At 51.3% G+C, this 16,200-nt stretch overlaps 1 protein-coding gene across 1 annotated transcript; it reads left to right on the forward strand.

Annotated features, from left to right (window-relative positions):
• The first annotated feature begins 7,047 nt into the window (after positions 1-7,047).
• EIF4E1B (eukaryotic translation initiation factor 4E family member 1B) lies at positions 7,048-16,016 on the forward strand. The gene is made up of 8 exons (XM_078004379.1): positions 7,048-7,118; positions 11,444-11,555; positions 12,490-12,686; positions 13,062-13,157; positions 13,802-13,865; positions 14,548-14,661; positions 14,795-14,934; positions 15,276-16,016. The coding sequence occupies exons 1-8, from the start codon at positions 7,048-7,050 to the stop codon at positions 15,388-15,390; spliced, it is 909 nt and encodes a 302-aa protein (XP_077860505.1). The 3' UTR covers positions 15,391-16,016.
• The last annotated feature ends 184 nt before the right edge of the window (positions 16,017-16,200 follow it).

Genomic DNA, 16,200 nt, shown 5'->3' on the forward strand with positions numbered 1-16,200 from the left:
GAGGAAAGGGACTCTGACAGCTCAGGGGAGTCAGGAAAGGACATAAAAAGAGGTGACATCTGAACTGTGGCCTGGCAGGAAGGGGAACACTTCATCTAGCAGGCTAGCGAGAAAGAGAATTTTTGGCTATGGGTACAACATGGGCAAAGGCACTGTGGCCAGAAATGCAGGGTGTGTAAGTGACAGGTAATTAGGTAAGGGGGCCACCAGCAGCCAGACTGCAAAAAAAAAAAAAAAAAAAAAAAAAGAAAGAAAGAAAGAAAAAGAAAAAGAAAAAAAACCCAACCAACCAACCAAACAAAAAACGTTCCCAGGCCGCTGGTAGAACTGCAAATTGGCGCAGACATTTTGGAAGGCAATTTGGCAGTGTTTACCAAAAGCATAAATGCATGCGCCTTTGGAGCCAGCAGCTCCCCTTCCAGGAATTGATCCCGTGTGACTCTAGTCGTACATGCACACAAAGATATCTGTGCAACGATTCACTGTAGCATGGTTTTTTGTAGCCAAAAACTGAAAATGATCTAAATGATCACCTGTACAGGACTGGCTAATTAACTGTGGCATGTCCACCCAGTGCAGTGCCACACTATGGTTGGGAAAGATGAGCTAGACCCATGTGTGCTGACATGGGAGTGTGCCAAGATGTGGTGTTAAGTGGGAGAAGCAAGGTGCCAAACTGCAATGTGTGGAATGAGCCAATTTTGATACAAAGGGAATTATATTTTATGTATAAGTATTTATAATTTTCTATGTGTCAAATATATATTATATACTAACATATACATACTTATCACATACTATATACATTATACACAGACACTTTATATACAAACATACGCATATTTATGGCTAGATATACAATTCTTTTTTCTTTTTCTTTTTTTGAGATAGAATCTCCCTCTGTCACCCAGGCTAGAGTGCAGTGGTGCAATCTTGGGTCACTGCAACCTCCACCTCTAGGGTTCAAGCAATTCTCCTGCCTCAGCCTCCCAAGTAGCTGGGATTACAGGCATGTGCTACCACACCTGGCTAATTTTTGTATTTTTAGTAGAGACAGGTTTTCACCATATTGGTCAGGTTGGTCTCGAACTACTGACCTCAAGTGATCTGCCCTCCTAGGCCTCCCAAAGTGCTGGGATTATAGGCGTGAGCCACCTCACCTGGCCACACATCTGTAATAATTTCTGAAAAAACTGTTAAAGGGCGTTGCACCTAGGAAATGGGACTGAGAGGGTTCCGGGAAGGAAGTTTCACATTCCATTGCCTTCCTTCCTGGTGCTGTTTGATTATCTTCCCTTGGATAGTATTTTACTTGTATTATTTTAAGAACTAGTGGCCGGGTGCAGTGGCTCAAGCCTGTAATCCCAGCACTTTGGGAGGCTGAGGCAGGCGGATCACGAGGTCAGGAGATCGAGACTATCCTGGCTAACACAGTGAAACCCCGTCTCTACTAAAGATACAAAAATTAGCCGGGCGTAGTGGCGGGCGCCTGTAGTCCCAGCTACTCGGGAGGCTGAGGCAGGAGAATGGCGTGAACCCGGGAGGCAGAGCTTGCAATGAGCCAAGATCGTGTCACTGCACTCCAGCCTGGGCAACAGAGCGAGACTCCATCACAAAAAAAAAAAAAAAAAAAAAAAAAAAGAACTAGCATGGAGGATACCTGTAATTATTTTTGGTCTGTCAGCATCAGAATTCCCCCTTCCCATGTTTAAAGGGGTCCCCCACCTTCTGAGGCAGAACCCACCTTCCCCTCTGAGAGATGACCATACCAAATAATTGCTTTCTCAGTCTTCCTTGCAACCAGGACATGTGACTGACAGGTGCAGCTCCAGACTTGGGACCTGAAGCTAGTCCCAGGAAGCAGCAGGGAAGGAGGCGGGGGTGTGTTCTGGTGTGGAAAAGTGGTGGTGGCAGCTCCTGCCAAGGATCATTGGCAGCACTGACACTCACTGTGGGAGTGTCCAACACCAACAGGACAAGCTGCACTGTCCATGCCCAGCCATGGTGTTGGGATTCTTCATGGGTCTGCCTGGTAGTGGGATTTGGGGCATCATTTCAGACTGTGTGGTCACCAATGTGGATTTTCTAGCTATCCTGGAGATTATTTGAGCTGTCCAGTATTTTTCTTTTTTTAAGAGATAAGGCTTCACTGCATCACCCAGGCTGGAGTACAGTGGCACAGTCAATCATAGCTTACTGCAGCCTCGAACTCCTGGTCTCAAGCGATTCTTCCATCTCAGCCCCTTCAGTAGATGAGACTACAGGTGCATGCCACCATGTCTGACTAATTTAACAAATATTTATTATTTGATTGTGATTTACTTATTTTTTGTAGAGATGGGGTATTTGTTTGTGATTTACTTATTTATTTTTTGTAGAGATGGGGTCTCACTAGGTGGCCCAGGCTGGTCTCGAACTGCTGGCCTCAAACTGCTGGCCTCAAGTGATCCTCCCACCTCAGCCTCCCAAAGTGCTGGGATTACAGGTATGAGCCATTGCACCTGGCCCATGAGCTGCCCAGTATTTAATAAACTCCTTATCTGCTTAAATCACCCAGAAGTGATTTCTGTGGCTTGGGATTAAGAAGTCCTGATGCCAGAGTATGAGATAAAGAAAGATGAAGGAGGATGGAAGAGCAGGGAAAGGAGGAAGGGAGAAAGAAGATGAAATGAAGTGTATCTGAACTTCAGATCACAGGAAACGGGAAGTCACTGAAGGATTTTAAGCACAAGAGACCTAATGAGATGTACATTTTATGGGGCCAAACGGAGATGGGTTGGAGGAGGATAAGGCTGGCTGTAGAAAGATCAGTAGGAGGCTGGGGCAGACTCTAGAGGAGGGAAAAGGACGCCTGAACTACAGAAGCTCCGGTGGGGCTGGAGCAGGGCTGGAAGGAGAGATGTGAATATCACTTGGGAGTAACTTATTAGGTGTTACGGGAGAGGGATAAGGACAAGTCGAGGAAGATTCCCAGGTTTCTGGATTGGACAATGGAGTGAGTGATGCTGCTGCAAAATGAAATAGGCATTGAGGGGGTGGAGCAGCTTGGTGGGAGATGATGATGAGCTTGCCTGGGGGAATGACAGACAAGCTGGAGGGGGTGTCCAGCAGACAGTAGGGTATCTGAGCCCAGAGCTCAGGAAAGCACTCCAGGCTGGCTTCAGGTGCAAATTTGAGCCACAGTGTACTCAGAAGAATTCTTTAACAAATGACACGAATGGCTCTCCAAGGTTGGGATGGGAGAAGGGCAGGCAGGAAGGAACACCTACATTTATAGTTTGCCAATGTCTGTGGGGTAAAATACACCCACTACAGTTGATTCTAAGTTGTCAGTGTGATGTCACTGAACAGAAAATTGGTTCAGTTATCTAGAATTTTCGTGATACAGATAACGTAGATAAAAATAACCTTAAGAGCACAGATAATAGTAAAATAACTAGGAAGTTATGTGTTTTGAGTATTATCTATGTTTTTAACATAATTTAACTATAACTTTATATAATTTAATTTTTAACAGTGTAATGGCTTTAACAACTGGCTCACACAATTCCTGAAGTTTTTCTTTTTCTTTCTTTCTTTTTTTTATTTTTTTTTGAGACGGAGTCTTGCTGTGACGCCCAGGCTGGAGTGCAGTGGTGCGACCTCGGCTCACCGCAACCTCTGCCTCCTGGGTTCAAAGGATTCTCCCGCCTCAGCCTCCCAAGTAACTGGGATTACAGTCGCCCACCACCACATCTGGCTAATTTTTGTATTTTTAGTAGAGATGGAGTTTCACCATGTTGGCCAGGCTGATTTCAAACTCCTGACCTCAGGTGATCCACCCACCTTGGCCTCCCAAAGTTCTGGGATTACAGGCTGAGCCACCGTGACCAGCCCAATTCCTGAAGTTTTAACAATTGTTCTTGTGAGCCAAGTGAAATCAGTGCCCCACTGGGTTTGGAGTCATTAGCATAGAGGTGGTGGCTGGAGCCACAGGGCTGAGTGTGATCCTCTGGGGGTGCATAGAGAGTAAAAAGAAGAGAGTGCCCAGAACAGACTCCTAAGATGCTGCAATCTTCAGCGGTCAGAAGCAGAGTAACCTGGAGAAAGACTGAGAAGGCCCTGGCAGTGAGAAAGAAAGAGAAGCTAAAGAAAGTGCACAGAGACCTTGGGGATAGCGATCAACTAGATAAATGCTAGAGGGAGGCTGAAGGAGACCAGCAGTGGAGAGTCTGCAATGGATGGGCAGCAAGTGGGTAGTTGGGAAGCTGAATAGCAGTGAGCCCAAAGAGGGAAGGGGCAGCAGGGGACAGCCTGCAGGAGAAAGTGACATTCGAGCTAGGTTTTGAAAGATGAGAAGGACCTCACAGGTGGTGGTGACCATTCCCAGCAAGGCATCTAGCAGGTGGGAAAGTCCAGTGTCAAGGTAACAGAAAATAGGTTAAATTCTGAGTCAGGCAGGAAGTTCGTTTGGCTGCTAGCACAGAAGCTTAGGCAAAGCAGGCATTTGTTCTTTCACTTAAACAAGTTCAGTGGTGGGCAGTCCACAGGTGGTGTGATGACTTCACAGTTATCAGGAACCAAGAATCCTACATTTCTGGTGTACCATTCTTAGTACATGAATTTCATCCAAATGGCCCAAGATGGCTGAAGCAGCTCCTGCCATCATGTCAATGCAGACAGCAGGAAGAGGGGAGGGGAGGGTAAAAAGAATACCTGCCACTTGTCTCTTTCTTTCTTTTCCTTCCTTCCTTCCTTCCTTCCTTTCTTTTTCTTTCTTTCTTTCTTTCTTTCTTTCTTTCTTTCTTTCTTTCTGTCTGTCTGTCTGTCTGTCTGTCTGTCTTTCTTTCTGCCTTTCTTTCTTTCTTTCTTTCTCTTTCTTTCTTTCTTTCTTTTTCTTTTCTTTTCTTTTCTCTTTTCTTTTCTCTTTTCTTTTCTTTTCTTTTCTTTTTTTGAGACGGAGTCTAGCTCTGTTGCCCAGGCCTGAGTGCAGTGGTGTGATCTTGGCTCACTGCAGCCTCCGCCTCCCGGGTTCAAGCGATTCTCCTGCCTCAGCCTCCTGAGTAGCTGGAACCACGGGCACATGCCACCATGCCCGGATAATTTTTGTATTTTTAGTAGAGACAGAGTTTCACCACATTCGCTAGGCTGGTCTTGAACTCCTGACCTCAGGTGATCTGCCCGCCTCAGCTTCCCAAAGTGCTGGGATTACAGGCATGAGCCGCCGTTCCTGGCTAGGTTCACCAATTATTAACATTTGCTACATTTTTCTCTCTTGCTCCATATGTGCTTCCCTCAGAAGAAGGGGGCACGAATACTGGGTCACCACTTTCTAGCAGGATGGATCCTTTCCCCCGCCACATACCCCTACCACCCTTTAGAGCATGGGGTGGCAAAGCTCGGGCTCATGGGCCTCCAGTGGCCAGTTCCTAAACCTGCAGGTCCTCAGGACTTCTCACTGTTTTTGTTCTCTCTTTCCCCAGGAAATGGGCCTTTCCGTTCTTTTCTTCCTCTCCCCTTCCTAGGAATGTACTCTGGAAGCTTCTGGGAAGGGAATGTGACAAAAGGTGGGAAAGGGTTTTAGAGAAAATCCTGGTTGGGGCAGCTGGAGCAGAGAGTTCTCTTAAGCAGATCCTGGGGATCCCAGCCCCACCTGGGTTCTGCAAATATCCAGATGTGCCTTTGTAACTGTGTGTGTGGCGCCTGGCAGGTTAAACATTTAGCAACATTTCTGCTGTCCAGAGGCCTCAGAGTCCTGCAGGGCAGGCAGGACGGGGAGCTGAGAACAGGGAGGGGAATGGGGGACATGTACTGAACATCTACAATGCCAAGTACATCCACAGCGCCAAGTACTCCATCCATTATGTCATGACGTCCTCACAGCAGTCCTTCAAAGCAGGCATTTTCATTCCCATTTTACAGATAAGGAAATTGAGACCCAGAGAGGCAAAGTCACTGGCCTTTGTTCTTTTCAATCAGTTTTCCCTGAGTGCCTACCCAGTGCCAATATCATTCCAGGAACAGGAGCTGCAGAGGGGCAAGGGCCCCTCTGGAACTCAGCATTCTAGTAGGATGGGCAGACAATTCACAACTAGTAACCACAAAAGATGTTTCCACTGTGCTGCTCTTGTAAAAATCATCAGCGACACTCACTTTGCTAAATCTATTGACCAATCCTCCCTGCTCCCTCTGACTTCTGAGTACTTCCCATCAACCAGATGCTGTTGTAGGCCCTGGGGACACAGCTGTGAACAAGAGAGGCCTTGGGGGCCGGGCGCGGTGGCTCACGCCTGTAAGCCCAGCACTTTGGGAGGCCAAGATGGGTGGATTACCTACAGTCAGGAGTTCAAGACCAGACTGGCCAACATGACTCTGTCTCTACTAAAAACACAAAAATTATCCAGGTGTGGTGATGTGCACCTGTAATTCCAGCTACTTTGGAGGCTGAGGGAGGAGAATCACTTGAACCCGGGAGGCGGAGGTTACAGTGGGCCGAGATCGTGCCACTGCACTCCAGCCTGGGCAATAGAGCAAGACTCCGTCTCAAAAACAAAAATAAATAAATAAATAAAATAAAAGGGCCTTGGGGACTTTGAGGAAGGCAAGTGATGAGTAAAATAAATCAGTAAAATATATGGTATGTCAGGAGGTGACAAATCCTGGGGGCAGTCAGGGAGGAGAAGCAGAGGAATTGCTACACTGGGGCTGAGGGGTTGAATAGTCACATACGATGGGCAGGTATCGCCTCCCCTAAGAGAGGTTAGGAAGGGAGGGGACAGCCTCTGGAAGTCCTAAGGCAGGAGGTGGCTGGCACATCTGCAGATCTGCATGACTGAAGACCACCATGGTCGTAGCAGAGGGAGGGAGAGGAGGGCTGGAGGGATGAGGGCCTTGTGGGCTCCTGCGCTGTGAGCAGAGGAGGGAGTGATCTAGATTTCATTTTAATGGCTGCTGTGTAGGGAGTAGGGAGTGGACTATTCTTGGGCAAGGGTGAAAGCTGGGGACCAGTTCAGAGGTCATCACCATCACACAGGTAGCACGACTGTCACTTGGGCTGGGATGGTGGCAATGGAGACCAAGAGAAGTGGTTGGGTCCTGGATGTTTTGAAGGGAGAACTGGTCATGGCATGTGCTAACAGGTGAGAAAGACAGAGCCCCAGGACCATTCCAACGTTTTCAGCTGAGCAGTTGGAAGGGTGGAGAAGACGGTTGGAAGAGCAAGTCTGGAGCGGGGCAGAGGAGGTGTCAGGAATTCAGCCTTGGACATGGTAGCTCTGAGATGCACGTTAGATACCCAGATGGAGCTGTCGGGCAGGCAGTTGGATATGCTCTTCTGGATTTCTGGTGGTGGCTAAGCATGTCACCGTCTCAATGACATTCAATGCCCATTACTGGATAAGGGCATGAAACAGCAAGTACTGAGAGAACAGAGAAGAGGTGCCAGGGCTGAGTCCTAGGGCCTTCTGATGCAAAGAGGAGAAAGCATCCATTTTGTTCACAGCTGTGCTTCCCAGAGCCTAAAATGGTGTCTGGCACAAAGTAATTGGTAGGTCATCATTTTTTGGATGAATAAACGAAATAAGTAGTGTTAAGCACTAAGAAAGAAATAGAACAGGGTGATGAGTTCGAGGGCATGGGGGAGAGTGTTCTTCTCTAGATAGGGTAGCAGTCAGGGAAAGCCTCTTTGGGAAGGTGACATTTGAGCCAAGCCCAGAAGGACAAGGAGAAGTTCTGTAAAAAGTTGCAGAGAAAACTGGAAGTGCAAAGGCCCTGAGGCAGGAACAAATCTGGCCTTTTGGAGGCTCCATGTGCTCAGGGTATGGGAGGCTGAATCGCCCAAGAACTTTGCAAGCCCAGGATCTGGACTTTGGATCACATCCTGGGTGTCCTGGAGGTTGTTTTTTGTTTTTTGTTTTTTTTTTTGAGACGGAGTCTTGCTCAGACGCCCAGGCTGGAGTGCGGTGGCGCGATCTCGGCTCACTGCAAGCTCCGCCTCCCGGGTTCACGCCATTCTCCTGTCTCAGCCTCCCGAGTATCTGGGACTACAGGCGCCTCCACCTCGCCCAGCTAATTTTTTTGTATTTTTAGTAGAGACGGGGTTTCACCGTGTTAGCCAGGATGGTCTCGATCTCCTGACCTTGTGATCCACCCGTCTTGGCCTCCCAAAGTGCTGGGATTACAGGCGTGAGCCACCGCGCCCGGCCTTTTTTTTTTTTTTTAGATACAGTTTCATTCTTGTTGCCCAGGCTGGAGTGCAATGGCGCGATCTTGGCTCACCACAACCTCCACCTCCCCAATTCAAGCGATTCTTCTGCCTCAGCCTCCCAAGTAGCTGGGATTACAGGTGCCCGTCACCATGCCCAGCTAGTTTTTGTTGTTGTTGTTTGTTTGTTTGTTTGTATTTTTAGTAGAGACAACGTTTTACCATGTTGGCCAGGCTACTCTTGAACTCCTGACCTCAGGTGATCCACCTGCCTCAGCCTCCCAAAGTGCTGGGATTATAGGCGTGAGCCACCACACCTGGCTTTGGTTTTAAACAAAGAAGTTATGTGACCAGATTAATATTTTAAATGATCCCCCCGAGGAACCTGGAGAACTTTCTGTAGGAAAGCAGGAGTAGAAGCAAATGGAGTGTCAGGAAAGACTCATGTAGCAGCCAAAGTCATAGCCAACTTCCCTGGGGTCAGGGGAGTCGGGAGGGAGAGGAATGAGCAGATTCAAGATATTTTAGGAACAGGATGGTAGGGCTGGGATTCAAGAGCCCCTGCTGGTTGAATCCCGACATGAAGATGTGCCCCATAGACAGACTTGGGAGGGCCTCAGGGAGAGGCCAGGATGCCTGCAGGGCCAGGGGGTTGCTCTTAAGGTCTCTCCTTAGTCACCTCAATCCAAGATTCCAGCGGCTTCCCCAGGCTGGAAGCTGTGCGAGGTGGTGGAAGGGGTGCTGTGGCTGAGAGGGCCATTCCATGCCAGGCTCTGGGCCACAGTTGTAAGGTAGCTAAGACCATGCCCGGTAATGGGGGAGAGCCCTTCCTTCCTTTTTCTTCATCAGATCTAGATTCCTGGCCGGCACAGTGGCTCACACACGTAATCCCAGCACTTTGGGAAGCAAAGGCAGGAGAATCACTTGAACCCTCCCAGGCTGATCTGAGACTAGTCTGGGCCACATATTGAGACCCCATCTCTTTTTTTTTTTAATTGAAAATTAGCCAGACATGGTGGTGTGCACCTATAGTCCCAGTTCCTCAGAAGGCTGAGAAGGGAGAATGAACCGAGGAGTTTGAGGCTGCAGTGAGCTGTGATCATGCCACTACACTCCAGCTTGGGCAACGAGTGAGACCCTGTCTCAAAACAACAACAACAAAATCTAGATTCGTGATCTCTTCCCAGCCTGGTCCTCCTCCAGTGCTCCCTCTGTCCAAATTTCTTCAATGCTCCTCCCACGGAGAGGTGGCAGTATGTCCCCTCCCTTGAATCTGGGCCTGTGACTCTAGTAGAATACAGTGGGTCTGATGTGGTGCCAGGTTTCAGGCCCAGGTCTTAAGAAACTGGCAGCTTCTGCTTCCTGTCTCCTGGGAGGCTTTCTCTGGGAACCCAGCCACCACGCCGTGAGGGAGCCAAGCAGCCACATGGAGAAGCCACGCAGAGCAATCCTGGCCAGCACCCCCAGCTGAGGCTGTGGCGGACAGCTGGCATCAGCTGCCCCACGTGTGAGTGAGCAGATGACTCCAGCCCCAACCTGTAAGCCACCCTAGCTGACCTCCCTTTGGAGGAGAGCTGGGCTGTCCCACATTGCAGGCTTGTGAGCATAATAAATGATGATGATTGTTTTAAGCCACTAAGTTTGGGGTGGTTTGTTGTGCAGCAATAGATAAATGGGACACAGTGCTTCACCCCTCCAGGGCCTACCAAATATCACTGAGTTTTCCTTCTACATACCCCTTGAATCTATCATCATCTCTCCATCTTTTCTGCCATCCCATCTGTCACCTAGACGACTACATTAGCATCCTAGTCAGTGTTTCCCCACATCTTCTTGCAGCCACAGGGTTCTGTTTCCCACACAGCAATCCAGAGAACCTGCTGAAAAGCATATCTGATGGCCTCCCCAGCCAGTCTGCACACACTCGAAATGCTCAGTGGCTCCCCACTGCTCCTAGGATCAGGCTTACCCATTTCTTTCCCCCTTTGGCTTCGCCCACATTGGCTTGTCTTCTCGTCCTCTGGTATTCCACAATCCCTTTGCCCCAGGGCATTTGCACATACTGTTCCCACTCCCAGAGATGCCATCCCCCACCCAGTTAATTATTTCCTATTATTTCTTGTTCATGCTTTAGATCTCAGCTCAAATACCACCTCTCAGTGAGCTTCTTCCAACCCAGTGGTTCTTAAAACGGGGTCCCTGACCAGCAGCATCTGGGAACTTGTTAGAAAAACAAACATCCTGGGCCAGGCGCATTGGCTCACACATGTAATCACAGCACTTTGGGAGGCCAAGGTGGGCAGATTGCTTGAGTCCAGGCGTTCAAGACCAGCTTGGGCAACATGGAGAAACCCTACCTCTACAAAACAAAACAAAACCACCACCAACAACAAAAACTAGCTGGGCATGGTGGTGCATGCCTGCAGTCCCAGCTACTCGGGAGGCTGAGGTGGGCGAGTCACCTGAGCCGAGAAGTCAAGATGGCAGTGAACCGAGATGCCACCACTGCACTCCCGCCTGGGCAGCTGGAGTGAAACCTTGCCTCAAAACAATATAAATAAATAAATAAAACGGACACATCCTCAGGCCCAAGCCCAGAACTAAGGCATCAGAAGTTCTGAGACAGGGCCCAGCAGCGTGTGATGAGCGAGCCGTGCAGGTGATTCTGATGTACACACCTGAGAACTGCTGCTCTGAAGCCCCAGCTTGGATCGTGGACTTTTTAGGTTCTCCCAGCCCTGAATCCCTTTCCTTCAGTGGGTTGTGTTTGTGATGAAACAGATTGTCTGATGGATGCGTAATCTCATAAACCTGAGCGCAGAGCCCGCTTGTTTTTTGCTCATCACCGTAGCAGCACCTAACCCTGTGCCTAGCACATATGAGGGCTTAAGGATGTGGGTTGAGCAAATACTCAGCCTCCAGATGGTCACGAGCCGGGGAGGAGCAGGGCCTTTTATACGTCTGGGATCCTAAAAGTGCCCAAGGGGAGGATGCAAAACTTTAAAGGACCTGGGGAGGCTTCAGCCTCCACAGAAAAGGGGTCATTCAGAAGGCTGAGAAAGGTGTCCAAAGCTTCCCTGCCTTCCTTCCCTATCCCAGTCCCCAACCTCCACAACCTGGGAGAACCCTCAGCTGACTTCTGTTGAGCAGGAGCCAGGCCTTGTTCTATGGGTTCTATATCATGTAATACCCTCAACAAGCTTCTGAGTTGTGTATGATTAACATTCTCATTTTACAGATGGGGAAACTGACTCGATGAAGTGCCAGCTTGGCTGCAGTCAGGCTAGAATCAGGACTGGAACCCAGGCTGTGTGGCTGCGGCCCTGACCCTCACCATCCATGTCAGGCAGAGAACACGCAGGTGGGGCAGGAGGTAAGGTGGGGGCTGTAGGGAGCCTCATGTGTCTCCAAAGGGACTAGGGGCCTGTGAGGCAGTAGGTCCAGGAGGACCTTTCCAAATTCTCAAGAGAAACCAAAAATGTGAATCTTAGTATAAAATCCCCCTATGTCTAAATGTTGGCAGATGATTAAACTTTTAAAAAACTCAGATGCCACTGGGTATGGTGGCTCATGCTGGTAATCCCAGCACTTTGGGAGGCTGAAATGGGAGATCACTTGAGCCCAGGAGTTTGAGAGCAGCCTGGCAACACAGTGAGATCCCTTCATCTCTAGTCAAAAAGATGTTTTATTTAAAAACAAACAAACAAACAGACAAACAAACAAACAAACAAACTCAGGTGCTTCCAGAGACCAGATGAATACCTGCTCTGATGCGAGGATGGGGATGGTGCCAGAGGCCCCACGGCCATGTCAGTGTCTCTGCTTCTGCCATCTGCAGGGCCATCCACCTCACATTCTGGGGTCACCCTCCATGGGATGCAGACCTTGCTTTCCCTTCAGGTAGACTCCAAATATTGACCCTTACCTTCATGTCTTGGCCCCCACGGTGTGGGGCTGGGTTGGCTTGGTCACAGCTGCTTCCCCAGCCCCAGGCCTGCGTGGAGAAGGCACTCACTAAATGTTTGCTGTTGAGGTAATCAGGCTGGCCTCTCTACCCCAGTGCACCACGGCCCCGCCCTCTCCCCCACCCCAGCTGGGCGGGGCAGGTGCTGGTGGGTTAAAAGCTGGTAGCTGGGGGCTTTTCAGATGCTGGGTCTTCCATGGAGCCTGAGCTGGGCATGGCTACTGCAGGCCTTGTGAGTGCTCCTGCCTTCCCCTCCTGGAGCAGGGGACGGGCAGGGTGGGCACAGGGACAGGCAGGGCCAGAGCTCACTACCCATCCTGACTCCTTTTTTTTTTTTGCTCAGGTGAGTGAAGCTAAGGGTGGAATCCAAGAGTGGAAGGAGGAGGAGAAGGAGAAGGAGAAGGAGGAGGAAGCAGCAGAGAGGACGCCCATGGGAGAAGAGGTTCCAAACTCTCCCAGGACTTTGCTGTCTCTGAGAGGGAAGGCCCCGATGGGGATCCCCATGGAAGTCAAGCTGGAGCTGCACCCCCTGCAGAACAGGTAGGAAGGAACCTGCGGGTGGAACACAGCCCCCTGCTTTCAGGCCAGACTCTGTGCTGGCAGCGTGGCCTTGGGCAACTGCTCCTTTCTCAGCCCTAGCTCTTCATCCGTGGGAGGCCAGAGCTGACCTAAGCCTTGGGCCCTGTTGACCCTTCCAGCCCTAACCCCTCAGAGACTGTGGGTCAAACACCCCCACTCCTCCCCTGCCCTTCAGGACAACTGATTTCATTCAACTAAGAGTGGAATTCTGCGCCCCAAATCTCATCTCCCGGTTCGCCCTTGAAGGGGAGGGTCCTCCCTGTCAGTCCAGGTGTCCCAGGAGTGGACTCAGGAGCTCTCTGCTTCCGCCTGGCTACCTCCCGCTTCCCCCACCAGGTGGGCTCTGTGGTTCTTCAAGAATGACCGCAGCCGGGCCTGGCAGGACAACCTGCACCTGGTCACCAAGGTGGACAGTGTGGAGGACTTCTGGGCGTGAGTGTCTGTCCCCAGTGGGGCTAGAGTTGGGGGTCTTTGAGCTCTGGGCTCCCTCTCTCCGGGTTGAGCCAGCCCTCCCTGGGGCCTTTAGCCTTGGTGAGGGCTGGGGCTTGGTGGGTTCTGCCCAGGGGGTGTAGAGCACAGCCACCCCCCACCCCCCCACCTTCTCTGGGCTCAAGGAGAGAACCTGGGGAGTGGGAGGAGCAGGGAGCTGACCCTGACTCAGCCACTCCATGACATCGTGACCTGGGCAAGTTCCTTCCCCTCTCTGAACCTGTCTCAGCTGCAAGGGGAGGACTCGGCTGCCCCAGTGTCCAGGTGCTCACAGGAGTGGCTCTGAAAGGGCTGCACTAAGCCCTAGGGAGGGCAAGAAGGCCTCGGCTGTAGCTGGAGGGGGGTGCACGAGGGGGTCCAAAACCCTCCCCAGGGGTTGGCTCAGCCTTCACTGGGAAGGCTCTGTGGAGAAGGTGGGTCTTGAGAGTTTGGATAAACGGGGGGTGAAATCCCAGGTGGCAGGCCAGTGTAAGCAAAAGCTTGGAGGCCATGGGGTCGGATGAGGAGTTGGGAGGGCTGAGCCCAGTTGGAACCAGGCCCTAAAAAGCCTTGACTTTTGGCATGGGGGGGCGGGGGGCTCTGTCCAGGCTCTACAGTCACATCCAGCTGGCCAGCAAGCTCTCCTCCGGCTGTGACTATGCCCTGTTCAAGGTAAGCTCCCTTTCCCTCCTGCAAAGGGACAAGGGGTTGATCCCTCCCGGCTTCCACTGCATTAATCCCTCAGAGGGGTGGGGGTGGGGAGCTACGGGCCACCTCTCAGCACAGTTGCGGTTTCTGACTGGAGGAAATGCTTTACAGGAGCCCATACTGAGTAGGTCAGGCCCAAGCCGCACCTTGGAGGACCTTAAGAGGCAGGAAGGGGAAGAGGGAGGGAGAGAGATTGCTGGCCTGGCTCCTTAACTAGGGAAGGGCATCAGAATTGCTTGAGGACACTCACTGATGCCACACCTATCCCTGGAGGGCTGACATTTAGAGATCTCCCCAGGTGACTTCTGCCCTGCCTGGGAACCATGCAGCCAAGCCCGGGATGTCCCCCTTGCCTGCACTGGGGTCTGCCCCCTGAGGCTTCCATAATCCACCCCCATTAGAATGCTTGTCTCTAGAAACTCAGTAAAGGAGACATGCACATATACAACGCTATACAAGGTGACCAGTGCTGTCTGTCCGGGGGCTGAGTAGCTGGGGGTGGAACCTGCTTGCACAGAGGGAAGGAGGATAAGAGAATCTGGCCTACTTAGGGCCTCAGCAGAGAGCGGATAAGACTGGGATGGTAGGTGGGTCCCCACTTCCCTTTGAACACAGGGAGGCAGTTGACTTGCCATCTGCCTTGCAGGATGGCATCGAGCCCATGTGGGAGGACAGCAGGAATAAGCGGGGTGGCCGCTGGCTGGTCAGCCTGGCCAAGCAGCAGCGCCACATTGAGCTGGACCGGCTGTGGCTGGAGACGGTGAGTTGGAGGAGGAGGGTCCTCAGGGGAAGAGACGGGCTGTGTGGGTCTCATGGTGGCAGTGGTCTCAAGGATGGCAGGCCAGTCCCTATGTCCCAGCCGGTGATCTCACAACTCCCTACTTCCGGTCCAGCTGCTGTGTCTGATCGGGGAGAGCTTTGAGGAACACAGCAGGGAGGTATGTGGGGCTGTCGTCAACATCCGCACCAAGGGGGACAAGATCGCTGTGTGGACGAGGGAGGCAGAAAACCAGGCGGGCGTGCTGCACATTGGGTGAGGAGGTTCTCTGGCACGGAGTGGGGGCTGGGTCTCTTCTAGAGGGAAGGTGGGTGGAGGTGGCTTGACCTGCAAGGGAGACCTCTGGAAGTCTCCATAGCCTGTCTCCTTTCTGCCTTGCTCACCTGTATGGAAGGGTCTGGTGTCCAGATTTCTAACTTTCTATTATGGCAGTGCAGTTCTCCTTTTGCATTAAGGGGGTCATACTTTGTTTTTCCACATGGGTAAGACACAACAGGTGTGGCCAGAATGAGGGTAGCAGTCTGGTGGCCTAGGTTACCTCTAGGACCCTCTGATGACTACCTGTGTCTCTTTTCCTGTGTCCCCCACACCTGCAGGCGTGTATACAAAGAGCGCCTGGGCCTCTCCCCGAAGACCATCATTGGGTACCAGGCCCACGCAGACACAGCCACCAAGAGCAACTCCCTAGCCAAGAACAAGTTTGTGGTGTGAGGGGGGCCTTGGCACCCCTTCTCTGTAATGGGACAGCCACCACCCGAGCCTCATTACTTTGTGGGGGTGGGGTGGGGTGGGACTGGGGATCAGACAGCCCTAGTTCTTACCTGTCCTCAAGTGAACAGGAATGCAAACATTCTTTAACATGAGTTGGGGCCTGGGCCCTAGGGGCCAGGTGGGGGTAGTGGTGGCAGTCTGAGGACCTAGCTTGTCCCGGGGCCACAGGACGGCAGGAGGGTGGAGGAAACTCCCGGGGGTGGGGTGAGTCATGGGGGGGAAGGAGAGCTCTATGGTAGGTGCAAGAAGCCCATAGTCCAGTGTTTACTCTGTTTCTACCCAAGAAGGGGGCGAGGTGACCTGAGAGACAGACTCTCCCATGGGTGGGGGGCTTAAGGGCACAGACACTCTGGAGGTTGAACGCCATCATTTGTACAGAGGGATATGTGGGTTGCTGAGGACTGAGAGAGCCTTGCAAGGCCGCTCCCCTTCTCACTAGCTGTGGCCAGGCTGTCTGGGCCTTGCCTGCCTCAGGACCAGACTGAAGTAGAGGTGGGGGGATGCTCGGCTAGACCTCACCAAGGTTCTGGTAGAAGTGGATAAACTTGATAATAAAAGCTTAAGCATGTTTCTGTTCCTGTTTTAAATAAATACTTCTGAACAAAGTTGGAATTATTTTTAAGAGCGCTTCAAACTGGAGTAAGATTCAGATTCCCCCAAACTTTGATCTGCCCGTGTCCTGTCTTACAGGGGCTCATGTGAGATCACTGGGTATCAAGGAGCCTGACCGGGACCCAGGCCAGTATGGAG

The sequence above is a fragment of the Macaca mulatta genome, chromosome 6 (assembly GCF_049350105.2).
Source record: "Macaca mulatta isolate MMU2019108-1 chromosome 6, T2T-MMU8v2.0, whole genome shotgun sequence".
NCBI lineage: Eukaryota > Metazoa > Chordata > Mammalia > Primates > Cercopithecidae > Macaca > Macaca mulatta.